Genomic DNA, 27,525 nt, shown 5'->3' on the forward strand with positions numbered 1-27,525 from the left:
ATCCTTTAAAACAAAGCTTCATCATTTTGAAGTTAGAAAAAAGTTTTTTGCACTGTTTAGCTTCTCATCAATAAAAGATTGGCTATTTGGATTTCAAAAAATTTTTTCGATACTTAGATTTTTTAATTTAAATTACATCTTAGGAAAAACATAATGCTTCAGACATTACAAAGGCGACATGTATAATTATAACTTCTTAGAATTAAGATGCAACCTTTCTGTGAACACAGTACCAAAACCTTTTAAGAATAAATTTTTTAAATTCCATAAAGAAATATTTTCATGTTTGAAAATACAGTATCAATTTGAATTAAAAGGTAAGTATCTATATACTTTATACATATATTTACACTCAAATATTCAGCACATTGTTAAAGATTTATTAAAGTTTATTCAGAAGAGACCTAAGTGAACACATAATACAAATTTTTCAGTAGTATTTTTATTTCATTTATATGCTTTATTTTTCCTTTTACTTTAACTTCACTTACTCTTTCTGCATAGATAGCATATTTATATACAAATTATTAATACATACAAATTATAAATATTAAATATAGATGCCACAGAAATGTATAAAATACAAATAAAAATTCTACAGGATAGATATAATAAATATATAATGTATAAGATTATACTATGTATAAAATATATTATCTCTATATATCATATATATGACATAACATATATATCAATAAATATCATTTCTATAATTCCTTTGCCTTTTCTTCAACTTCAGTTAAAGATTAAAAATTAAAAATTATGTATAATTTCTTTTTTTTTTTTTTCGAGACAGAGTCTTGCTCTGTCGCCCAGGCTGGAGTGCAGTGGCATGTTCTCGGCTCACTGCAAGCTCCACCTCCCAGGTTCACGCCATTCTCCTGCCTCAGCCTCCCGAGTAGCTGTGACTGCGGGTGCCCGCCACCACGCCCGGCTAATTTTTTTTTGTATTTTTTGTAGAAACGGGGTTTCACCATGTTAGCCAGGATGGTTTTGATCTCCTGACCTCGTGATCCGCCCGCCTCGGCCTCCCAAAGTGCTGGGATTACAGGCGTGAGCCACCATGCCTGGCCAAAATGATGTATAATTTCTACTCATTTATAATATATATTATTTCAGTCTGGACAGAAAAGGAAAGGATAAATAACACAAACTTTTATAGCAACTTCTAGGCTGTTTTAATTTTTAAAATGTTCTGATATAAAATGTGGTAGTCAAAATAGCTAGACAATCAGTAGATCTGGCCTCAAATTTTGGCTGTTTCTCTTGGTTCTGTGACCTTAGGCAAGTTTTAAATACTCTATAAAATAATGGCATTGGTTCCTTCTAGCTGAACAATTCCCTCACTCTAAATTTTATGCATTTATGGGACATATAAAGCCAAAATTAAGAAATGAAGCCTTTGCAAGTTAATAAGAATCATGAGGTATTGGCATGGGTTAATTTTCCAATCATTTGCCACAGTCTACTAATATTTGTGGGAAAAGAATTTTGGCATAACATTGTAACATCAATAAAACTCATTTTTCAAGTTTGAAAAAGAACCAGCACAAACAAATGGGAATGCTGACTTTCAGAAAAACAGACAGCTATTTTAAAGTAGCCTGCTATAAATCATACCCACAGAGGGTATAAAACAAGAAAGGGATAAAAACTTAAAGACAGTTATTTCCTTTCCTAAATCAATGATTCCACTTGTCAGATTTTGTGGCCCTTGAAAATAACATGAATATAGGTACTGATTTTTAAAAAATCAAAACAAATGCATTTGCCATCTTCAATTGAGTTGAAATAGTTTTTAAGAACTATATATTATGAAGGAAGTATGTTGGCTGAAAATTGTAGCATAATACAACTTTTAAAAGATCAACAAATTTGAGCCGCTTGCGGTGGCTCATGCCTGTAATCCCAGCACTTTGGGAGGCTGAGGCGGGCGGATCACCTGAGGTCAGGAGTTCAAGACCAGCCTGACCAACAAGGTGAAATCTCGTCTCTATTAAAAATACAAAATTAGCCAGGCGTGGTTCCCGGCACCTATAATCCCAGCTTCTCGGGAGGCTGAGGCAGGAGAATCGCTTGAACCCAGTAGGCAGAGGTTGCAGTGAGCAGGCACTCTAGTCTGGGCAACAAGAGCAAAACTCTGTCCCAAAATAATAAAAAAAAAAAATAAAAATCAATGAATTTTGAAACGTTTCTGGGAAAGAAATCTCTTCAGACATACTCCATTCCACTAAGCCTTTCATTTTGAGAAACAAAACATACTTAGATATGTTCCCTAATTAGACAATGAAAAATAATTACATCAGTTAATCATTTCTGCCATTTTTAAAGATCATTCATTCATAAAGATCATTAACTATTTCAATTTTAGTTTAGATGAATTTTTTTGGAAAGTGAAAAAAGTTGTTAAAAGATATCTCATTTTATAATTCAAAAATATTTTAATCAAAATATATAATAAAATTTCCCTGAAATTTTATGCCAGTTTGTCAATTTTCCCTCCAACAGGTGTCTTTGGAAAACACTGCGAGTTGAACAGTTATGGATTTGAGGAGTTATCATACATGGAATTTCCAAGCTTGGACCCCAATAACAACTATATTTATGTCAAATTTTCCACTATTAAAAGTCATGCCTTATTGCTTTACAACTATGACAACCAGACAGGCGACCAGGCTGAGTTTTTGGCCCTTGAAATTGCCGAAGAAAGACTAAGATTCTCTTATAATTTAGGCAGTGGTACATATAAGCTCACCACCATGAAGAAGGTGTCAGATGGACATTTTCACACTGTGATTGCCAGGAGAGCAGGAATGGTAAGATATTTCATTTTATTGTTGTTGTATATCCAACTGTATCTTCAAATAAAGTATGAATTGGGGTGCAAATCATGTTAAATTAGGTTTATTCATTAAATGAACACTTTAGTTATGAAAAACTTAGGCATAATATTTTTCTTTTGCTCATGACAACTCTGTTCAAAAACAATAAAAAGAAGAACAATTGAGAAAATAGCCTAGTGCGTGAAAAAATTTCATTGATATTTTTTGTATGTTTTTAAGGCCATGTCAGGACTATACTTAAAATAACTACCTTTCTTTCCTAAGTATTTCTGCCTTGACTGAAGAAACAATTTAGGAACAGAGGAGAATTTTCTACAAAATCTACATAACATATCTTAATCAAAAACACTTTATTGTTAAAAAATGGTAACAATAGTCTTACCTAGTCATAGTCTTTTTGCTGGTGGAGGGTCTTGCCTTGATATTGGTGGCTCCTGACTGAGCCAGGTAGTAGTGGCTGAAGATTCATGGTGGGGGTTGTGGAAATTTCTTAAAATAAAACAACAGGAAATGTTGTCACATTGATTAACTCCTTTTTCATGAAAGATTTCTCTGTAGCATTTGAGGCTATTTGATTGATACCATTTTACCCACAGATGAAATTGTTTCAAACTTGAAGTCAAGCCTCTCTCAAACCTTGATGCTAATTTATTAATTAAGCCTATGGAATATTCTAAATCCTCTGTTGTCATTTCAACAATGTTCACAGCATCTTCACCTGGAGTAAGTTCTATCTTAATAAACCGCTTCCTTTGTTTATCCCTAAGAAGAAGCTTCTCATCCTTTCATGTTTGTTTTGCAAGATTGTAGCAGCTCAGTCACATCTTCCGGCTTCACTTCAAATTCTAGTTCTCCCACTGTGTCTACCACATTGGCAATTACTTCCTCCACTGAAGTCTGGAAGCCCTCAAACTCATCCATGAGAGTCAAAAATCACCTTCCTCCGAATTCCTTTTAATATTGATATTTTGACCTCCTTCTATTAATCATGAATGTTCTTCATGGCATCTAGAATGGTGACTCCTTTCCAGAAGGTTTTTAATTTACTTTGCCCAGACCTATCAGAGGAATCATCATCTGTGGCAGCTATAGCCTTATGAAATGTATTTTTTAAATAATAGGACTTGAAAGTCAAAGTGACTCTTTGATCCATGGGCTGTAGTCTGGATGCTGTGTTAGCAAGCATGAAAACAACATTAATCTCCTTATACATCATTGTCAGAGCTTTTGGGTGACCAGGTGCATTGTCAGTGAGCAGTAATATTTTGAAAGGAATCTTTTTTTTCCGAGTAGTAGATCTCAACAGTGGGCTAAAAAATATTCAATAAACCATGCTGTAAACAGATGTGCTGTCATCCAGGCATTTCTGTTTACTGATAGAGCACAGGTGCAGTAGATTTAGCATAATTCTTAAAGACCCTAGGATTCTTAGAATGGAAAAGGAGCACTGGTTTCAATTTCAAGACACCAGCTATATTCACCCCTGACGAGAGAGTCAGCCTATCCTTTGAAGCTTTTAACCCAGGCATTCACTTCTTTTCTCTAGCTATGAAAATCCTAGATGACATCTTCTAATAAAAGGCTGCTTTTTACATTGAAAGTCTGTTCTTTAGTGTAACCACCTTCATCAATGACCTTAGCTAGATCTTCTGGATAAGTTGCTGCAGCTTCTATATCACCATTCACTGCTTTGCTTTGTACTTTTACGTTACAGAGATGACTTCTTTCCTTAAACCTCATGAGCCAACCTCTGCTACATTCCAACTTTTCTTCTGTAGTTTCCTCACCTCTCTCAGCCTTCATGCAATGGAAGAGAGTGCCTTTTTCTAGATCAGATGTTGGCTTAAGGGAATGTTGTAACAGGTTTGATCTTCTATCCAGACTGCTAAAACTTTCTCCATATCAGCAATAAGGCTATCTCGCTTTCTTATCATTTGTATATTCACTGGAGTAGCACTTTTAATTTCCTTCAAGAACTTTTACTTTGTATTTACAGCTCGGCTAACTATTTGGCGCAAGAAGCCTATTTGGCCTATCTTGGCTTTCGACATGCCTTCCTCACTAAGCTTATTCATTTTTACATTTTGGTATAAAGTGAGAGAAATGCAACTCTTCCTTTCACTTGAGCACTTAGAGGCCATTGTAGGGTTATTCATTGGCATAATTTCAGTAGTGTTTTATCTCAAGGTACAAGGAAGCCTGAGGATAGATAGAGAGACCAGAGACAGATAATTGCTGGAGCAGCCAGAACGTAAACAACATTTGTCAATTAAGCTTGCCATCGTATATGGCACAGTTCATGTTGCCGCAAAATAATTACAATAGTAACATCCAAGGACACTTCACTCATCACAGATCACCATACCACATAAAATAATAAGGAAATATTTGAAATATTGTGAGAATTATTAAAATGTGACTCACAGTCACAAAGTAAGCACATGCTGTTGGAAAAATGGTGCTGATAGACTTGCTGGATGCAGGATTACCAGAAACCTTCAATCGGTATAAAACAAAATATCTGCAAAGTGCAATAAAGTGAAGAGCAATAAAATGAGGCATGCATGTATTTATAGATTATATTGATTTTATTATGTGGCTTTCATGTTACAAGAATGACATATCTATTTAGGACTTGTGTTTATTAAATAAATACTTTTCTTTATAAGGGAAAATGCATCACATCTTTTCTTTATTAATGTTTGAAAATATTTGACATAGTGTAATAGAATGGAATGGCTTATTTATTTTTTATTCTTTATTTATCTTCACAACTGTCTCTTCATATTTCCCCATCTCTAACAGCTATCAAGGATTTTTTTAAATAAGAAGGTACTAACAAATCTGTCTTAAAGTATTTTTGAACTTTAACTTTGAGCCTTTAAAAGTGTAGTTACTGGTGGCCAGGTGGGGTGGCTCACGCCTGTAATCCCAGCACCTTGAGAGGCCGAGGCGGGCGGATCACGAGGTCAGGAGATCGAGACCATCCTGGCTAACACAGTGAAACCCTGTCTCTACTAAAAATACAAAAAAAAAAAAAAAAAAAAATTAGCCCGGCATGGCAGTGTGCGCCTATAGTCCCAGCTGCTGGGGATGCTGAGGCAGGAGAATGGCGTGAACCTGGGAGGCGGAGCTTGCAGTGAGCCGACATCTCGCCACTGCACCCCAGCCTGGGTGACAGAGCAAGACTCTGTCTCAAAAAAAAAAAAAGGGTAGTTACTGGTAAGATTTATAATTCACCCCAGATAAAGGAATTGTGTAAAATGTTAAATTGTCTATTAAAAAGAAAGCCTAGCCAAAACAACAAAATAAGTGCCCTTAAATCATTTTAAATGAAAAAACTTGGTATGTAAATGATTATAATTTTATTTCTGACTTCATGGCAATCTTTAAAATATATGGTAACTTATATAGTCCTTAGAGTGATCATATGAATCATACATTTGTGTGACTACAGAGAAATTTTTGCCACTAAATGTATGGAATATGTTATATTGCTGAATGCATATAAGCAATATTCAGAAGTAATATTTAAAATGTTTTTAACCAAGCTTTTGCTAGTTTTTTTTCCCTATGACACATAGTTAATTTTAAAGGCTAAAATTTATGCAATCTATAATTACCAATTTCATACGGGCATAAGACAGAAACTACCTTATAATATTAATTATTTTTCACCAATACACATAACAGACAATCTATTATCAAAGAACAAAATTTATCATTTGATCTCAGGAATATTTTATAAATCCATGTTTATTTTGAATTGGCATCAGATACAATGACATTTCTCTCCTCCACTCTAATTTACTACAACATTAAAGGAAATTTAAGCAAGTTTTAAAATACAGAACTATTTTTAATTATGAGGGGGAAAAAGAATAATGAGTAGCTTTAAATATAACCAATTGATTGTGTCAACATGGTCAAGGGTAGCTGCTCAGACATGTCATTCACGGATATCACCACATCCATCAAACTGCATTCAGGGTCCTACCACATTATTAAATGTATGTTACTTGAAATATTGGTGAGAAAACAACAAAAGTATTGTATGGTTTTTATCAGTCATTTTAGTTATAGATGGTTTTCCATTTCCTTTTGAACTTAGTGTTAATATTTTCCAGCTGGAACATTTTTCTAATATATTTAATTTATATAGTGTTTGCTTAATAAAATTACCCCCAACATTCCGAAAATGATGTCAATACATAATGTTATATTTTATATTTTAATTCTAGTATGCCCACATTTCCATATGATTGTAAAGGTTAATATGAATCGTAATTAAAATTTTATTTCTGTGAATTAGGTGCTTAAACAGGTGTTGGTCACCCTGAATTATCACCAACACAACCCACATATAACCTTTTGAAGTAAAGTAATGGAATATTTTACTTGATCTTGGTCTCAATGAAGTTTACATTATGAGTAGTGCCTAAAAATCCACCTGACTTTAATGAACATTAGTAGAGGTATAACAAACAAATCTTGGATAAAATATATTTTCTGATTAGTAATAAGTTACTGCACTGATTTTTGCTTGAGATTTTAAAAATCACCATAATATCAAACTGGTATGCTCAGAGGAAGACCTCTGGAAGAATATAGATTTAATCAATTCTAGTATTCCTGATGATTGATGTAACCATAAATATTGGGCCTTAAAGAATTAGAAAAACATTTAGAGATTGATATATATAGATTGGGCTCACATTAGCCATAATAATATCCTAAAACTGATGAGTAATAGTAGACATCACCTCACCCCCATTCTCCACACATATGTAAGATAACCATATTTCTGATATGTTGTCAAGTATACTATAATGTAAAATAAACAATTTTACCTGATGACCTCCAAGGTCACATTAAACTTCATGAGCATTTGATTCTATCAAAGAAGGACATGGGAGCAAGAGGTGAGTGGAGAAGGATGCAGTTCATTTGTATTATTGTGACCATAGTCATCAATTTTTAATAATACCAAATGTGAAAAAAAACTCTGTCATTATTACTTGAGTCATAGGAAAAATGTCTTCCTGTTTCAGAAAACATCCAAAATAAGGCCCCTACTGGATTCTGAATTTGTCATTTTCTACATTTGAAAATAATTTTGGTTGGAAACTGGCAAAATCATTAACCTCTAAGCTTTAAATCATTGCATAGTTGGGATAAAACATTTTAATTTATGGTGGTAAAGCTATAAAAATTCAACAGTAAAAGAGAATTTAACTCTGAAGATTAAATTGCATAAGCTTACTATTAAAATAAAACATCTCCTCCATTATTCTTTCTTTGAGTTGTATCAGCAAGCTTTTAGACATATATGAAATATTAACAATGACTAAAATATAATTATGTTATCCAAGGTTATTTTTCTAGTTGAGGCATTTATAAATATCCATGTGGTATTTTCTAGTTTATGATACTTTTAGGGATCTCTACAAGGATACTTGCATAATATATGTAGAGAGATGTGTTCAATCAAATAGTCACCTAAGCAGCAGAAGTTGAATTATAAAAACCTAATACTGCTTTTGAGATTGGGTGTCACCCCATTTTACAGATAACTGGAAATAATCATAACTATCAAAAGAGTTAACTAAATGGGACATGAATGTCTTGCCAGAGAATTGGAAGTATAGATTTTTCCTACAAATGTTAGTATTTATTATAATTTACTTGAAAAAAATGGCAAAAAAAATCCATGTGCCTCACAAGAGTTTATTGTATAGAGCTTATAATAATTAACTCTTAGAAACATTTAAGAATATGTTAGCCAGTAATATTTGATAAACAATAAATTGATTCTGCATTCACCTCAGTCTTTGTTTTTAAAATGTGAGATACTTCAGATAAATTTTTACAAGTCTCCCATTTAAATATATATTTTATGGATACTGCCTAAAAATCATAAGCAATATTGATAAAAGTGGAATATTAAGGAAATTAATCATTTTCATTCCTAATGAAAGTGGCCTGATTTTTTAATACAGAAAATTTGATATCCAAAACTTTGCATTTAAGTTTGGCATGTTATTAGTCAACTTGCTTAACTTCCTGCACTGTTGTCTACATTTGCTTTGCTCTTATTAAACTGAAATGATAAGCATCCTGATAAATGGATAATTGCATTGTATTTATATTTCTCTTCTACATATGTAACAAATTTGGATTAACCCTGTCTGTGGCATTCGTAAATTTAGAATAACACTTTATTGTCTGTGTTGGGAGAAACTTTTAAACCTCCTGTCCATTCAGATAATGAATTATCGCTATTCCTGTGATTTACTGGCACTACACTCCATCCTTCTTACAATTTCAGCAACTAAAATGTGCAAAGTTTGTCATTTGTCAAATTTTAATGAAGTTTGGGGAACAAAGGAGGTGCATCGCAGTAGCATTGGAGATTACACAATAATATGGATATACAACTTTGGTGTTAGACTGCACTGCAGCCATCCTCAGTTGCTGGTACTCATTATACAGGACTCTGACTTCTATGGTTATCATGTTCTTAGGCCCTTTAACCATAAATTTATGACTTTGTTTATCAATCAAAAGGAGTATTCATATGTTCTACTAAACAGAAGGCTTTTGTCTCAAGGCTTTTTGCATCCCTTAGAATGCAAAAATGACTACTTAGTCATTATTTAAATACTATTGGGGATTTTTTACAGTAAAGTGATCTACAGTAATACATCCTGATTATACAGAAATATGCTGTAATGTTATTTATAAATAATTATTCTTAACAAAAATGAGAAGAGCACTTACTTGATTTGTTTAACAAATTTCAAACTTTAATCCAAATATTTAAATTTTCATAGATTGCTATAATAGTATTTATACTGTATTTTCATAATCTTTTTGTAAATATGGCTGAAATCATACTAGAATAAGACTTTTGAAAATCAAAAATTAAGTGTCTTTTGTTAACATAGCTTGACAGTACAATAAACACATTTCTTAAGATTGTAATCTACAGGAAGATGTTTCAGACCTATTGTGTATTATTCTAAAAAAGATTAATGGCATTTTTATCTTTTTTCATCTATAAAACAGGGGAGCAGGAGAGGATTTTTAAAGGTACCCTTTTACCTCTTATAGGTATAGATAGTCATAATTTTAGTTTGAGATATCAAAGAAACATGTGCCCATGATTCAATATTATCATTATGTGATTTATACGTTAAATCAAGATGTTATCACAGTTTCCAAGTCATGTTCACATAGAAACAAGTCATGGGTAGTGTTGGCTAGAAAGGCTAATAGGGACGGTAGAACTCAAAGTTGAATGTTTCTTTCTCTTGCTTCATAGGCAGCCTCCTTAACTGTGGACTCCTGTTCTGAGAACCAAGATCCAGGATATTGTACTGTCAGTAATGTGGCAGTTTCAGATGACTGGTAAGGAATATGATTAGTTTAATTTTTGTTATTACTTAAAATTTTTTAAAATAAATTTTATACCTAAAAATAATTATAGGATGCTAAGTAGTACATAAAGCTTAAGATATTTTATTTCCCTCTCCAAATTTTCATAATATAAATATATAGTCAATAATTACTGTGCAAAATGTGTTAAAATGTGTGAAATGAAGTGGTAGAAATAAGGATAAAATTGGAGAAAAGGAAATTAAATATAGCCAGTAGTCTTTGGAAAGATTAATGAAATAATTGCATATGACCTTCATTCTGAAAAACATGTAGGATAAAGACCCCAGTTCTTTCAAATGCATTTCTAAAAGTTTACGTGAAAATTATTAACAGATATTTTTCCATAGCACTTAAAGCTGAACACAGCAGTAATCTACCAGAAAATGTGATTTTAATAAATGATAAACAGAGAAAAATAAGTAGTCATGCATCATGATGCATCATTCGTTGCCTCAATCAACTTATTGGCATCCCTTGCATTGATCAACTTACTGATATTCTTTATCACCTCTTCAGGGAAGGAGCAATGTAATCTAATGTAAATATTAGAGTTGCCACTAATTCTACAGCATTTTATTTTCCCTCTGAGAGTATGCTCCTTCTTGTTGACTCAGTATTGTGATAATATACATCTAACTTGACTAATTGAAAACATAATTTCCATAAGTGTTATTATTTTTCATAACTCGGAAGTCTAACAACTCTGTGTGTTTATAGGACACCCTTCTACATATTTTCCATTGAAATTTATCACACTATAATAAATGTCAAAAAAAGCTATATTCACTCTTTTTCGAACTAAACATTATACTAAACATGTAATCTTTTGACACTAATATTTATATCTTCCATTTTTTATTTAGGACTCTTGATGTTCAGCCAAATAGAGTCACAGTTGGAGGTATCAGATCGCTAGAACCAATCCTTCAGAGGAGAGGACACGTGGAAAGCCATGATTTTGTTGGGTGTATAATGGAGTTTGCAGTCAATGGAAGGCCTCTGGAACCCAGCCAAGCTTTGGCAGCACAAGGCATCCTAGATCAGTATGGCAATTTTATTTCTTACTGTTTTAAAGAAAAAAATGCAAAAAAAGTATGCTTCAGTGAGCATCAAAAGATGAAATTATTATGCTCAAATCTCTAAAAATGCCAAATGATTTACATTGTTTTGAATTTTAAATATTATACTTTGAAATTTTGGCATAAAGTATGATATTTAATTAGAAAATTAATGTTTCTAGAGTCTGATACTATATATATATGCATGTGTGCATGTATATGTTTTATCCTCTTACAGAGAGTTGTGAAGATTAAATTAGTTAAGTTGGTAAGTTATATAAAAAAGGGTTCCAGCACATAGAGATATACAGATGTTAGCCATCATGGGCACATAGAACTTTATTTCACATTAAATAGTTTTACTTATAGACATACATATTCCTAAAAACTTGATACAGCTTTAAAAACAGGTAATAGCTTGATTAATTATTAACTGTAAGGCTTTTTTTATTCGATTATTAATTAGGTTTCTAGCAATAACTTAGGGATGTTAGAAATTACATATTTTATTTTAAAATTACTTTTGTTCATTACTGAAGTTTGAAAAATTCTGAAAAAATACAAGGAAGAGAACAAAATTAACCTATAATCTAACCACCCAGAGACAACTACTCTTAGATTATTGTCATGTTTGTGACTGCTTAGTATCCCACAATGTGAATGTGCTATATTTTAACTATTGCTATACACTTTAGTTATTTCCAATTTTATTAACATACCAATTACCCCGTGATGAACACATTTTCACAAAAATCTTTGCTCACATTATTTTTTGGATGAGATTACTAGAAATAAAACTATTAAGGGCAAAGCTAGGAATACTTTCTAATGTTTGTAACTTAAGTATTTTAATAACATTTGCTATTTGCCTTTCTTTTCCTACATGTTGTTACTGTTTTGTTACAAAGTTACACTAGTTCGTTATTATTATTAATCAAACAGTACAGAAAAACAAAGGATTGGGATTGCCACCATTGTTAATACTTTGGTGTGCATCCTTTTGTATCTCCGTGTTCACACAAGTACTTTTTTAAATATCAATTTTTTTTTTTCATTTAGAGATATTTTGTGAACATCTTTTTAGGTCAAAACCTACTGAAACAAAACTTTTAGACTTACCTTTAACTCCTCTGTTTCTGTTAGACCTTATGTCCAGAATGATGGTTCTGTTTGTTTGTTTGCTTTTTGAGACAGAGTCTTGTTCTGTCGCCCAGGCTGGAGTGCAATGGTGGGATCTCGGCCCCCTGCAACCTCCACCTCCTGGGTTCAAGCAATTATCCGCCTCAGCCTCCTGAGTAGCTGGGATTACAGGTGCCTGCCACCATGCACAGCTAATTTTTGTATTTTTAGTAGAGACGGGGTTTCACCATGTTGACCAGGCTGGTCTTGAACTCCTGACCTCATGATCCACCGGCCTCAGCCTCCCAAAGTGCTGGGATTACAGAGGAGAGCCACTGCACCCAGCCTAGAATGGTTTTTAAAACACAAGTCAGTTAACTTTTCACTTCTTGGCTCAAAGTGCTTCAATAGCTTCCCATCTCACCCAGCTTCAAAGCCAAAATCCTGACCCCGACTGACAACATTTTTATGATCTGCTATCTCCCTTCACTTCCTGAACATATCTAACTATTCTTCTTCTTGTTCCCTGAGCTCCAACCATGTTGGGACTTGGTGTTTCTCAAACATGGCAGTACGTTTTCACTTCAAGGCTTCTCGCTGGCTGTTTCCTCTAGCTGAAATGATATTCTACCAGATATACTTCATTCCCTTATTTTATTTAGGTCTTAACAAAGATTAAGATTAATTCACTGCCTAATCTAAAGATTCAGCAAACCTGCAAACTCACTATACCCTTTCTCACCTTGATTTTCTCTATAGCTATTTTTTTCTTTATTTTCTGCCTCTTCCACAAGAAAAAATAAGTACTTCCTGAGAACACGGTTATTTTTTCATTACTTTACTTCCATGCTTAGAACGGTACTTGGCATATGGTAGGCATTCAATAAACACTAGTTGCATGAGTATCCTGATAGACATGTGTCAAAAAATATGTGGTCCCTGGATCATATGTATTAACCAAAGTGTTTATTTGACCAATATATTTTATTCAAGTAAGAATTAATTTAAAGAAGAAATTGTCACATCTTTCTCATTATTACATAAGACATAATTTTTCTTGAATCTTCTTTAGTGTAAGGCAGACTATGTTTTCTAGGAAAACTTCTGGTTTGATTAGTTTCTCCAAATGTAGTTGTAACTTGAGCTTCAAATAATGGAGTGCTTGAAATTAAACAAGTTAATAAAAGTTTATATCGAGTTTTAGCAAACTTCTCCTCATCTTTTATGTGCGTTATCATTCTCATTATGATTTATTTTAGATGCCCTAGGCTGGAAGGCGCTTGTACTCGCAGCCCATGCCAACATGGTGGCACATGTATGGATTACTGGTCATGGCAGCAGTGTCATTGCAAAGAGGGACTCACTGGGAAATACTGTGAAAAATGTATGTAAGGTCTTCCATCTTCCCCTGGAAATTATAATAACTATGAAAAGTAAAATATATGCACCCAAGTATGTAATCAAATTAAAAATTATGCTTTCATTCTAAATATTAAAATATTAAATGGACAATAATTGGTAAAATACAGTGACATTTTAAAAATTATTTTTATAAGTTGAGGAAGAATGATATCCTTTTAAAGAATTGTTTACTAACTAAATCTCTAGCTTCCACTTTAAAGGCATTTTATTAACTTATTTTTGTTTGTTTTATCTGTTAGAATGCTAGGCAATCTAAAAGATCAAAGGTTATAGTTACGCTTTTTTTTTCATATTATCTGCCTTTGGGGGATATTTTTCTGGTGAATTTTTGTGCATAAAAAGGTATACACACTAAATCACTCAACACTGAGTTGAAAACATCATACAGAGGCAGCATAATATGTTAAAATTAATGTTGATACTTTCATTTTAACGTGCAAGTAGTAGAATTAGTTTTGAATATTACTTTTTAAAATCCTTTCATCATTGTCTTCTAAGCCTAATGTTATTATTTAGACATTAACGATGTTCACATCATTTAGAAAATGGTGCTCTCTAATTTCGAGCTGCACATTTCACTAAAAACTAATGGCTCCTCTTTTTATTTTAATGGATTTTAAAAATTCTTCATTTTCAAACAAGTGGTTACTACTTAACTCCATTGCAGGTATCTGACTACATTTAAGGAGTCATTTGATTCAATTATGTTATGAAAACAAATAGAAATGCATAATAAAATTGAGGACATAATACAATCTAAAAGGTCTTAGCAGAAAGTATAATGGTGTGTAATTATATTAGATATAATGAAAACATAGAAAATATATATTGTCATGTGATTTTCAGTGTACTAAATATTTTATAAGGAGCCTAATTACATCTGAAATGTGAGTCATTGGCTAGATAAATACCAGAGACACTTTTTCTTAAATCATGATACAACTCACATACTATAAAATGTATCCTTTTAAAGTGTATCTTTCAGGGCTGAAATCTGTTTGAGCTCATTTTCTTAATATTCTTTCTTTAGCTATATTATTTGTTTCTATAACTTAAGCTTCAATATTTCTGGACTGTGGATTTTTTCAGATTACAATAAACTATAATATACATAGTGATTATACATGATGATAAATTATATGTGATGATTACTGAAAATAAAGTTAATTACAGATGTAAATACTTGATTGAACACTTCTTTGTCCTAATTTATAGCATACTAGAGACTAAAGATTACAAATCATTTTAACCATGCAAACATATGTTTTGGAGACACAGTGAAAATGATTACAAACAAATTTTTCAAGTACATATTACCAACAAGTGGCTGTCTTTAGATATTCATAATTTATATAATGTGGCAAATAGTTTAGTAAAATATTTCCCAAATGGTTAATGACTGTCATAGAGTATTTTAATTTCATGGTTCTGAAATGCATTTAAACATGTGAAATCAACTTATATAATGATTCATAAATGGAAATTATTTTTTAAGAGTAGAGTTGGGGGACATTAATTCCCAAAACAACATTTTCATTGTCCTTTTCATATTTTTGTCACTATAGAAAATGCTCCAAGAAATGCCAAATGAATGCATTCATTTTCCCTTTTTTCCTTTGACTTCCAGCTGTTACTCCTGACACTGCCTTATCATTAGAAGGCAAAGGGCGCTTGGACTACCACATGAGTCAGAATGAGAAGCGGGAATATTTGTTAAGGCAAAGCTTACGAGGTGCCATGTTGGAGCCTTTTGGTGTGAACAGTCTGGAAGTAAAATTTAGGACCAGAAGCGAGAATGGCGTTTTAATCCATATCCAAGAAAGCAGCAATTACACTACTGTGAAGGTGAGATAAAAGCTAATGGTGACTTCATTTGATTAGACCGCCTGCTGTGTAGTGGTTTAAATCACTTCCCCCATAATTTCTGTCCTTTTCTTTACAACCCATTAGAGTTCCGACTAATGCTGGGCACTATTCCAATGTCATCTATCTTAACTATTCCCCAGGCATTGGCCAGAGTAACAAAGATATGAATGGTTTGGTTTCTACACACTTTTGTGTTGCTTTAGAGTAGAGAACCCTGCCAGGTAGGCCAGCACACAAAGAATTAGTTGCAATCTATTTTTCTGGTAAGAATTTATATCGCTTCTTTTCTTACTTTTAGACAAAGCTAACCAAAAATATAATGTTTGTTTGAAATACAAAAATATTTTTCTCCAACAATTATTTCAACTACTGATATGTATATGTCAATTGACACGATTAGAATAAGGAAAAACATTTTGAAATGAGGACAAACATTTTGAAATTATATGATTTCTGGAGCATATATTCAATTCTCTATATAAACTCTGTGAAGTAAAGTATATTTGGAATTTATTATAATTTTACTCAACCTTTCCAAATAATTTTTAAATAATCTTAAAAATTATACTTCATGAGAACAACGGATTGATTTATCATTAGGCTTTTACATAATTTGTTTTTTCTCATCTGTAAATAAGATACTAAACTTATATACAGATGAATAATTAGATATCCATTTTTGTATCGGCCCTTAGCTTTCTGAAGTTTTAAATCTATATTCTGCTTTCTTTCCCACAAATAAGTCATCTCCTAGACCAACAGTTTCTTTAGTTTAGTTATATTTACTGCCATCCATTAATATTACTTTGTATCATTCTACTGATAATTTTTTATATAAATTTTAGTAAATTCTTAAGATAACAAATCTAGATTTCCTGAATTATTTTCATCTATTAGTCAATATTTAATAACTACTCCAGGGATAGTTCACAGAGAAAAAGAGCAATATGTTCAGAAAAATTATTAGGTTTAATTCACATATAATACTAAAAATAAAAATAGATGTTCACTTCTAAACTTCAGCCTCTTTCATCCTCAAAATTTTTCTCTGTGCAAGCCAACCATGATTATGTTGCATATAAATATATTTAATAAGTAGTCCAAAAACCAATATTTCTTACCTTCTTAAATGATAATTCCTCTAGTCCAGTCATTTCCAACTAGGAAAGCTTTTACCCCCATGGGACATTTGGCAATATCTGGAGACATTTTCAGTTGTCACAGTTAGGAGTTGGGAGAGTACTTCTGGTGTCTAGAGGTAGAGGTCAAGAATGCTGCTAAACAGTAGCACTTCACAACAAAGAGTTATCTGGCCCCAAATATCATTAGTGCCAAATGGCAGGCACTCTACCCTTTTCCCCTACAAGAGAACATCTTCAGGTTTTAACTTTACCTCTACTGAAACAAAGGACCCAGTTCCAGAGTTAATAAAACAACTGTAAAAGAGAACACATAAGCCATTGTATTACATTATTAGTTGGTACTTATAATTTTCATTGAAAAGGGTATTAGAAGTAAACAAAGTAAAGAAGCAAAAAATGAAATAGGTCCTCATCTTCTATAAGAAACATATTTTATATGGTTTGAGAGGCTTCGACATTGAGGTCTGTGTGTTATCTGTTAAGCTGCTTCCAAGTCTTCGTGCCATTTAAATGACATATGAAATATTTCTGTACTAACGTACACTTTAAGCCAAGGAATTCAGTCAAAATACAATGTGGTTGAAAAAAATCAGACACATTTTTTTCTTCACTAAGGAAAAAGCTGAATGTCAGGATCCATTTTTGTCACCATAAATTCTTCTATTTCCAACAGGACAACGCATACAACTCCAGATTTTGTTAGCTTGGTAGAAATAACTTAATTTTTTTTTTCCTGAAAGGAAAGTAAGTGCAAATTAATTAAAAAATGAATAATACAGACCAAAATGCATAGTTTTGTATGAAAATTTTGAAAAGAAGCTTTTCAAAGATTAAGGGGCTTGGCAGGTAAAGAGAATAGGTAAGAAAAAATAACAACAGTGAATTAAGAATAACTAAGTAAACTGAAAGAAAGTGGCTGTTGTAAGCAGGCAAATTATTTGGATGATAGGAATATCAAGTGCTTATACAGACTAGGAAGCTAGTTAGGATGGACTTTTACTTATCAATTAGCTTATTGGTCACCAAGATGCCAGGGTTCCGTTTTTTTTTTTTTTTTTTTTTTTGGCTCCTTTTCTGATCCTTTCTGTAACTCTTTCTTATGGTTTGCATTCTCTCTCTCTCTCTCTCTCTCTCATCTCTTTTCTATGATTCTTTCTCTCTCTCTCTCTCTCTACACACACACACACACACGCAGACAGAAGATGAGGACATTTTATGAAAAATGAGGAAGGGTGTTGGGTAAATGGGATTCCATGTGGCTAGAAGAGAGAGAGGGTGTCAGTGTCAGGTGTGGGCGGCAATAGTGATGAGAGGAGAGAGAAGAATATGTAGACTGGATTGGGTCTATTCAGAAAAAAAAAATTAAGAAGAGAAAGTTTCATAGAGAAAGGCAAAAGGAAAGCATACTTTTGTAAAACTTTGTAGGCCAATATTTAACTCATTTCACAAATCTGTCTTCATTCATGGCATATCCTATAGCTCCATATTTGATGTTCTGTAATAATAGTAATGTGATGGACTTTATTTCTACTCTAAATCAGTTCTTTTGTTTTGTGTTTGTCTGTTTTTTTAAGGGGGCAACATAGGTGATACATAATAATTGGAATAAGGAATTCAAAGCTCTATAGATTCAAATTGAATAAATGAGCAAATAAATACAGTCATGAGTTGCATAATGACAGGAATACATTTCAATAAATGCATTGTTAGGTGATTTCGTTCTTGTGCAAACATCATAGAGTGAACTTGCTCAAACCTGCATGGTACAACCTACTATACACCTAGGCTATACGGAATAGTCTATTGCTCCTGTGCTATAAACCTGTATGGCATGTTTACTGTACTAAATACTGTAGGCAATTGTGACACAGTGGAAAGTATTTGTGTATATAATCATATCCAAAAATAAAAAAGGTACAGTAAAAAGACTGCATAGAAGATTTTTGGGGGATGGGGGACTGCCTGGGCAACAGGGTCTTGCTCTGTTGCCCAGGCTGGAGTGCAGTGGCATGATCTCGGCTCACTGCAGCCTCCACCTCCCGGGCTCAATGTATCCTCCCACCTCAGCCTCCCAAGTAGATGGGACTACAGGTGTGTGTCACAATGCCCGGCTAATTTTTGTATTTTTCTGTAGGGATGAGGTTTCACATGTTGCCTAAATTGCACTTACTGTGACTGAAGCTTGTAGGACTGAAAGTTGCTCTGAGTCAGTGAGTCATTAAGCAAGTGGTGGGTCAATGCGAAGGCCTAAGACATTATTATACACTTCTGCAGACTTTATAAACACTGTATACTTAGGTTACATTAAATTTATCAAAAATATTTTTCCTCAATAATAAATTAACATTAGCTTACTGTAACTCTTTTAGTTTATAAACTTCTACAATTTTTAACTTTTTTCTCTTTTGTAATAACAATTAAAACACAAATACATTGTACAGCTGTACAAAAATATTTTCTTTCCTTATACCCTTATTCCATAAGCTTTTTTTATATTTTAAAAGTTTTTTATTTCATTTTATTTTTACTTTTAAACTTTTGCATTAGTAACTAAGAAACAAAAAAACACATTAGCCTCAGCCTACACAGGGTCAGAATCATCAAATCACTGTCTTCCACCTCCACATCTTGTCCCAGTGGAAGGTCTTCAGGGACAATAACACACATGGAACTGTCATCTCGTATGATAACAATGCCTTCTTCTGGAATCCCACCTAAAGGACCTAGATGAGGCTGGTTTACAGCTATTTTTTATATCATTAGAAGCAGTACCCTCTAAAATAATGATAAAAAAAAACTTGGTATAGTAAATGCATAAACTACTAATGTAGTCATTTATTATCATTATCAAGAATTATGTATTATACATAATTGCATGTGATATACTTTTATACATCTGGCAGCGCAGTAGGCTTGCTTACACCTGTATCCCCGCGATGAGTAATTCGTTGTACTATGACATTACAATGGCTACTGGGTCACTAGGCGATAATAATTTTTCAGCTCCTATGGTTCATCATTGACTGTTTATTAATAAATAAAACCAAGCAAAAATTAGCATGATGTTTTAAAAGGGAAGAATTATATAAGTGTTAAGTACAGTACTGCCAGGGAGAAGGAAAACATTAAGAATGTTATAATGGGAACTTATATTCTTATCCACCCCAATTTGTGGTATATTCCAAGTGCTCTTTCATCAAAAATTTATTGAATAAAAGGATGACATGATGAAATCAATTAGGAGGAAAGAGCTGGGAGGAAGCTTTTCCTTTTTCTTTTTTTTTCAAAAAGGACTCCAGCTATAACCAAAGAAAGTTGCTGTTTTTACTGTGTGTCATGAGATGTTGCCCATTTGATGAAATGTTATTGTCATTTAGCTAGAATTTTCTGGGTTTTTTTTTTAGTTTGGTGCTGAAATATTATCTGGAAAAATTGCTTTAATAAAATATTACTATATGAATAACATATGTAAATGTGTTAGACATCTTTTCGGTAAAGTACAAATGAACTGATTTTTAGTTTTACCAGATGTGTTTGTTGCATGTAGAAATAGCATTTGATCTGAGTGACAAAATAAACTGATCCATCTTTTCATTCCCGTTATTTGAGGAACAGTGCCACAGCATCCCCCTGCCAACACACCAGCTCTGTCTGGCAGTGGTAATGGGATTATGCTCCCTGAACCAAATGTTCATCTTGCCTCATAAATTATCTCATTTTCTAAAATGGTCTACTCAGGATACTGGAAACTCAGTAGCTGGAAGCTGGAGTGGGAGCACCCTGTTACCCAATGTTCTCCTGGACAAAATAAAATAAACCAAGTATCCCTTAGATAAATTGTAAAAGACAGCCAAAGTGAAGGCTTGCTCAGACACCTCATTAAGAATTCACTCTTTGTTCATCGTAGTTTTTGATCTCAATAAATGATATAAACAATAGGCATCATTTTTTCCTAAAATTTGTGTGTAAAAGATGAGAGGTGAAACATTATTTTCATCTTTATTTTTAAACTATGCTTCCTTTTTAGCTGAGCATTCCTTTTTCTTTTTGCAGGTGGTTTTCACAATTTTTTAGTACTATAGGCCTTTTACTAAACGAACCAGCATAACACACTCCAATGGCAGGTTGTCATTGGAATACAAATAATTAAAAAAGGTATAATTTAGTTATCTTAAATGGGCATTCACCCCTTTATTATTTCAATTGTGTTCTGGAAAATAATTCATCATGTTTTAAGAAATTAGGTATACATGTAAGAATACATTGAAAACCATTGAAACTTAAATGTAAAAGTATATGTTGCCTAAAATTGTAGAGACAAAGTGTGTAAGTATATTCTAATACAACCAGATTCTTCAGCTATTCTATCTGCTGTAGACTGGTCAAAAATTAAAGTTTAGTTTTATTAATGATTTTTATTTAAGCACACCATATTTTAATTGCATACTATTTTTAATATGTTTTACAGATTAAGAATGGAAAAGTACATTTTACATCCGATGCAGGAATCGCTGGGAAAGTGGAGAGAAATATTCCTGAAGTATATGTTGCAGATGGCCACTGGCACACTTTTCTAATTGGGAAAAATGGAACAGCCACAGTATTGTCTGTCGACAGAATATATAACAGAGATATTATCCACCCTACTCAGGACTTCGGTGGCCTTGATGTGCTTACTATATCACTTGGAGGAATTCCACCCAATCAAGCACATCGAGATGCCCAAACAGGTAAATGCCTTTGTTAAGTAGAGTCACAAGGGAAGTAAAATTGTTCTTCAAAAAGTAATTGCTTTTTCTTGTGGCAAGACTACACATTTAGCATGAATCTCATATACAGTACAATTTCATTCAATAAAATTTATGTTTAAAAAAGTAGTTTGATGTCTGATAATATCAATTACAAATATCCTAAGAATGTCATAACTATCTTCAGAAAGTTTTTAATAAACTATTAGCCACCACTTTCTCGAGCAACTTGCATCTTTCTTACCAAGGTTGTAATTCAGTCCATAGTGTTTTGATGCTTTGCTTGTCCACCAAGCATTTTGTATACATTTGTTCAGTTGTTTATTCATTCACAGCCACTGTCTTCATAGACCATTAATGGAGACAAACATTAATCAAATTCTTACACAAGTAACTGCATTATTCTAATGTGTGATAAATAATACAAATGAAGAATGTAGAATTCTAAAATATAGTGAAAAAAGAGAAAGGAAGGGGAATTTTGCTGTGGAATTGACATGTATACATAAATCTGAATGATAAGGAGGAGGATTAAAATATATGAAAGGTTAATTTATGTTGATAGGAATTTTTTTAAAGAAGAAGTTTAAGTCAAAGTTATAGAACACAGCACATTGGAGGCTAACATCATAGGCAAATGATGAAGTCGGAGAATGAAGCAACTTCCTGACCATGTTGCAGTTTTGGTCTTATTTACAGAGCAATGGGAAGTAATTGAAAACTTTAATCACAGTAGGATCAAGTTAGATATGCAGTAATATTACAGATCATTCAGGCTACAACGTGGAGAATGAATTGGAGGAGGACACGAGCGGATCTACAGAAATGAGTTGGGATCAGGGCAAGATGTCTTGTGAGCTCATACTAGTGTGGTGGCTGAGGAGTTAGAAAGAAATGGATAGGCAAGAAATATTCTTGGAACTAAAATCAACCAAACTGTTAGTGATTATGGTAAAATTCAAGGAGGTTTCTACTTCTCAACTCAAAGAAGGGTAGGTCAGCAAGAGAGGAAACTGCAGAACCCTCCAAAAGCAGCATATGTCTGAGAAGTATTAGATTTGGTTTGGGACATTTTGGATTTGAAGCATCTTTGAGAAAATCCTTCAGATGGATGGGCTGGAAATCAGAAATAGACTTTAGCTGGAAATATATATTTGAGTGGTCAGTGTCAAGCAGGCAACTGAAGTACTGGACATGGGTGTGATCACCTAACATGAGGGCGTAGAGTGAAAAGAAAGCCTGGGACCTCATCTTGATTAACCGTAAGAGTTAATGGTTATGTAGAGGAGAATAAGTCAGAAAAGGAGACTAAGTAATAGGAAGAAAATCAGGAGTATAGGAACAAAAAGAAAAGATGTCACAAAAGCGTATGGGAAAATATATATCAAGAATGAGAATGTCACTATGGTAGAATGATGCATTAAATAAGAGGAAAAAAATGCATGTGAGAGTAATAGATTTAAGGCATAAAAGTTAAAGTCCAGGTCATAAGTCCTTTTTATATGTTTATTATAGAATGTTGTGAGAAAACAAGCCAATGGAAATTACACTTTTTTGGTAGTGTCAAAATAGATTGTTGGGCCCTGAGATAGAAATATCAGCACTGTTAGCACACTCAAGTGTAATGAAGTGTTTCTTAACTTTGCATTTTATCTTTATCATTACCCTAAGGAGACACTTAATATAGCCTAAACTTTGCCATCCCCAAGTCATAAAATGTTAACACCAGAGGTATGTTTTTATCTGCCTTTTAGAGGCCTATAAACCATTGTAATAGCTAAGATTTTTTTCTTTTGCTCCCCAAGAACCTATGTTCCACACCTTTGGTGTATTATCACCTTCAATGGGAATGCATGATTTAGTAGTTGAAACCATTGGCCTATTTCATGTTCTTTACAAGTTTAAAAAATATATTTTATTTGTATGTATGCAATTTTTGGTATATGGGATGTAAAAAGGAAGGAAATTGATAAATAAATAAATGAGTAAGAAAAAGAAAATTCAGCCTCCCCAAGTCATTTATAAATCTTCAGAATGAGTGGGATTCAAACAATCTGATCCATGTTTGGTCATGGTAATGTTACGCACCTTGCTAAGTTATAAGATGCATAGCTTAATTATCTTTCAGCTGGATGATGATTCTGAGACAGGTTTCTGTATTCATGTATTCATATGAGGTGATTGTGGAGCTTCTCTTTACAAGATCCCAGCAGTGTAGTATAAGCTCTTTTTTTTTTTTTTTTGTAAAAAGCCTTACTCCTTCTTCTTCTCCCAGCAGGTTTTGATGGCTGCATTGCTTCTATGTGGTATGGTGGAGAAAGTCTTCCTTTCAGTGGGAAGCATAGCTTGGCCTCCATCTCAAAAACAGATCCCTCAGTGAAGATTGGCTGCCGTGGCCCGAACATTTGTGCCAGCAACCCCTGCTGGGGTGATTTGCTGTGCATTAATCAGTGGTATGCCTACAGGTGTGTCCCTCCTGGGGACTGTGCCTCCCACCCATGCCAGAATGGTGGCAGCTGTGAGCCAGGCCTGCACTCTGGCTTCACCTGTAGCTGCCCAGACTCTCACACGGGAAGGACCTGTGAGATGGTGGTGGCCTGTCTTGGCGTCCTCTGTCCTCAGGGGAAAGTGTGCAAAGCTGGAAGTCCTGCGGGGCATGTCTGTGTTCTGAGTCAGGGCCCTGAAGAGATCTCTCTGCCTTTGTGGGCTGTGCCTGCCATCGTGGGCAGCTGCGCAACCGTCTTGGCCCTCCTGGTCCTTAGCCTGATCCTGTGTAACCACTGCAGGGGGAAGAAGGCCAAAAATCCCAAAGAGGAGAAGAAACCGAAGGAGAAGAAGAAAAAGGGAAGTGAGAACGTTGCTTTTGATGACCCTGACAATATCCCTCCCTATGGGGATGACATGACTGTGAGGAAGCAGCCTGAAGGGAACCCAAAACCAGATATCATTGAAAGGGAAAACCCCTACCTTATCTATGATGAAACTGATATTCCTCACAACTCAGAAACCATCCCCAGTGCCCCTTTGGCATCTCCAGAGCAGGAGATAGAGCACTATGACATTGACAATGCCAGCAGCATCGCCCCTTCGGATGCAGACATCATTCAACACTACAAGCAGTTCCGCAGCCACACACCAAAATTTTCAATCCAGAGGCACAGTCCCCTAGGCTTTGCAAGGCAATCCCCCATGCCCTTAGGAGCAAGCAGTTTGACTTACCAGCCTTCGTATGGTCAAGGTTTGAGAACCAGCTCCCTAAGCCACTCAGCGTGCCCAACTCCCAACCCTCTGTCTCGACACAGTCCAGCCCCTTTCTCCAAATCTTCTACATTCTATAGAAACAGCCCAGCAAGGGAATTGCATCTTCCTATAAGGGATGGTAATACTTTGGAAATGCATGGTGACACCTGCCAACCTGGCATTTTCAACTATGCCACAAGGCTGGGAAGGAGAAGCAAGAGTCCTCAGGCCATGGCATCACATGGTTCTAGACCAGGGAGTCGCCTAAAGCAGCCAATTGGGCAGATTCCACTGGAATCTTCTCCTCCAGTTGGACTCTCTATTGAAGAAGTGGAGAGGCTCAACACACCTCGCCCTAGAAACCCAAGTATCTGCAGTGCAGACCATGGGAGGTCTTCTTCAGAGGAGGACTGCAGAAGGCCACTGTCTAGAACAAGGAATCCAGCCGATGGCATTCCAGCTCCAGAATCCTCTTCTGATAGTGACTCCCATGAATCTTTCACTTGCTCAGAAATGGAATATGACAGGGAGAAGCCAATGGTATATACTTCCAGGATGCCCAAATTATCTCAAGTCAATGAATCTGATGCAGATGATGAAGATAATTATGGAGCCAGACTGAAGCCTCGAAGGTACCACGGCCGCAGGGCCGAGGGAGGACCTGTGGGCACCCAGGCAGCAGCACCAGGCTCTGCTGACAACACACTGCCCATGAAGCTAGGGCAGCAAGCAGGGACTTTCAACTGGGACAACCTTTTGAACTGGGGCCCTGGCTTTGGCCATTATGTAGATGTTTTTAAAGATTTGGCATCTCTTCCAGAAAAAGCAGCAGCAAATGAAGAAGGCAAAGCTGGGACAACTAAGCCAGTTCCCAAAGATGGGGAAGCAGAACAGTATGTGTGAAGTTTACATACTGGCACTATAAAAATATAAAAACAAGAAGTAATACTTAAACCATTGTAAAGTTGCTGACTAGGTTGGGTCACATTTGAAAAACAGGCCAGTATGGACTAGTGGTGGAGGGAAAACTTTAAAAATAATAACCACAATGCTGCTGAAACAGACTCACAACAACTTTTAATTTAAACATGTGTGGTTGAATTTATTTCCCTGCATGCATTGTGTTTTGTAACTAGTTATGTGGCATGCAGCATTTGGAAAATTTTTCTTATTTACCAGTGTTTGATTTGTGATTTTTAAAAATTGATATCTTTACCATTGCAGAAAATAACTTGTGCTTTCCCAGTGGCGTATGTGTATTGTTTCCATTGTATTATTATAATTATATTTTGCATTGCAAGATTCTTGATGTTAAACCAATCCTCGTAAAGTGTAAAAAGGAACCCTCCTATCGTGGAATGAAAGATTAAGTATATTAACACTTTTCAGAATGATAGTTTCCGTATTTGATGTTGCTCAGAAATGTCTGAGTATTTGAGTAAGTTTTACATGACAGTGGGTACTGAAATTAAGTCATTTTGTTCAGCACTTTAATGCTTTCTTATAGAATTGTCTTAAAACTTCTGGATCCTTGAGCAAATGATTATAGTCTCCTGACTTTCATGAGGCTTCCATTAGGAACAGAATGATTGCATGTTGTCCCCAGAACACTGCCACCTTGCTATGCGAATGATGTTCTCAGCAGCACTTCTAAGAAACACTCTTAAAAGTTATTTATTGAAAATTTTTCCTACGCTTTTAATATTTTAAAGAATTTACCTAAGGAAAGCTTATGATTGGACTTATTTTCCAACCAGATAACATTTACTCTAAGTACCCAGTTTTTATAATTTATATGAAATCAGATTTCAACACTTACTTTCTGTCATTTTGTAGATCATTTTTTTAATACTGTGTAAAAACTTTTTTTACACCTAAGCTGTGTTTTTGATACTGATATTTTCCTATGCTGAATAGTTTTCTTACTTTCAGGGAAGGTAAGAAAATACTTTTTTTATATTTGTTACTTATGTAACGTTCATATTTTTCACATTTTGATATTTGTAACATACTGTATGCTTTCTACTTGTAAATGTCAACAATAGAATTAAAATATTTATTTAAAATATTTTGTATTCATAGTGTAATATTAATTTTTATCTTTCTATACTCTTTGTATGCCCGATTGAGAATAGTCTCTACTTGTCAATAGGGTATGGCTACTTGAACTGTATATGAGCAGCAACATTTTCTTTTTAAAAAATGTTAATATGGATCATTGCCAGAACAGATATTTTAAAGTCACTTCAGTGCATTCCTACCTGTCAGAGTTCTTGGGCTTCCCTGGAGTATAATGAGTCTAGACTAGGTTGATCTTAGGGGACTAATTTTGTTAGGAAGCTGGTTTAAGCATTCTGGCAAGAAATGTTTGGAAATTCCCAGTAGAATGTGTTCACTGAAGACCAGCTTTAGATCAGTCTTACAGCTATAGAAGCAGCAATGAATTAGAGCTAATTACGGAAAAATGTCTGGGACTAATCTTCTCCAAGGACCCAGCCCAAAATTCTCTAAGTCCAAGGGTGGGTAGAAAGAATGATAGTGAAAGCTCCACTCTACATATGTGTCTTTAATTTATTGATTACTCTGCTGCGTAATTCTAAAGAAACTATACATGCTGTCTTAGCCAAGACAAACCTCTGTTTTCAGG

At 34.2% G+C, this 27,525-nt stretch overlaps 1 protein-coding gene across 3 annotated transcripts in view; it reads left to right on the forward strand.

Moving 5' to 3' along the window:
- The window catches only part of FAT4 (FAT atypical cadherin 4), a 183,091-nt gene extending 156,145 nt beyond the window's left edge, over positions 1 to 26,946 (forward strand). For 2 of the 3 annotated variants that reach the window (XM_024246169.2, XM_063723654.1), the window contains 7 exons: positions 2,509 to 2,816; positions 10,168 to 10,253; positions 11,147 to 11,326; positions 13,720 to 13,844; positions 15,510 to 15,727; positions 21,359 to 21,620; positions 23,914 to 26,946. In XM_024246169.2, the coding sequence (XP_024101937.2) occupies positions 2,509 to 2,816; positions 10,168 to 10,253; positions 11,147 to 11,326; positions 13,720 to 13,844; positions 15,510 to 15,727; positions 21,359 to 21,620; positions 23,914 to 25,781 (3,047 nt within the window). In that variant the 3' untranslated portion in view covers positions 25,782 to 26,946. The remainder of the gene's footprint in view (positions 1 to 2,508; positions 2,817 to 10,167; positions 10,254 to 11,146; positions 11,327 to 13,719; positions 13,845 to 15,509; positions 15,728 to 21,358; positions 21,621 to 23,913) is intronic. The other variant, XM_054554467.1, reaches the window with a different exon arrangement.
- The last annotated feature ends 579 nt before the right edge of the window (positions 26,947 to 27,525 follow it).

Source organism: Pongo abelii, chromosome 3 (genome assembly GCF_028885655.2).
Source record: "Pongo abelii isolate AG06213 chromosome 3, NHGRI_mPonAbe1-v2.0_pri, whole genome shotgun sequence".
In the NCBI taxonomy this organism is placed as follows: domain Eukaryota; kingdom Metazoa; phylum Chordata; class Mammalia; order Primates; family Hominidae; genus Pongo; species Pongo abelii.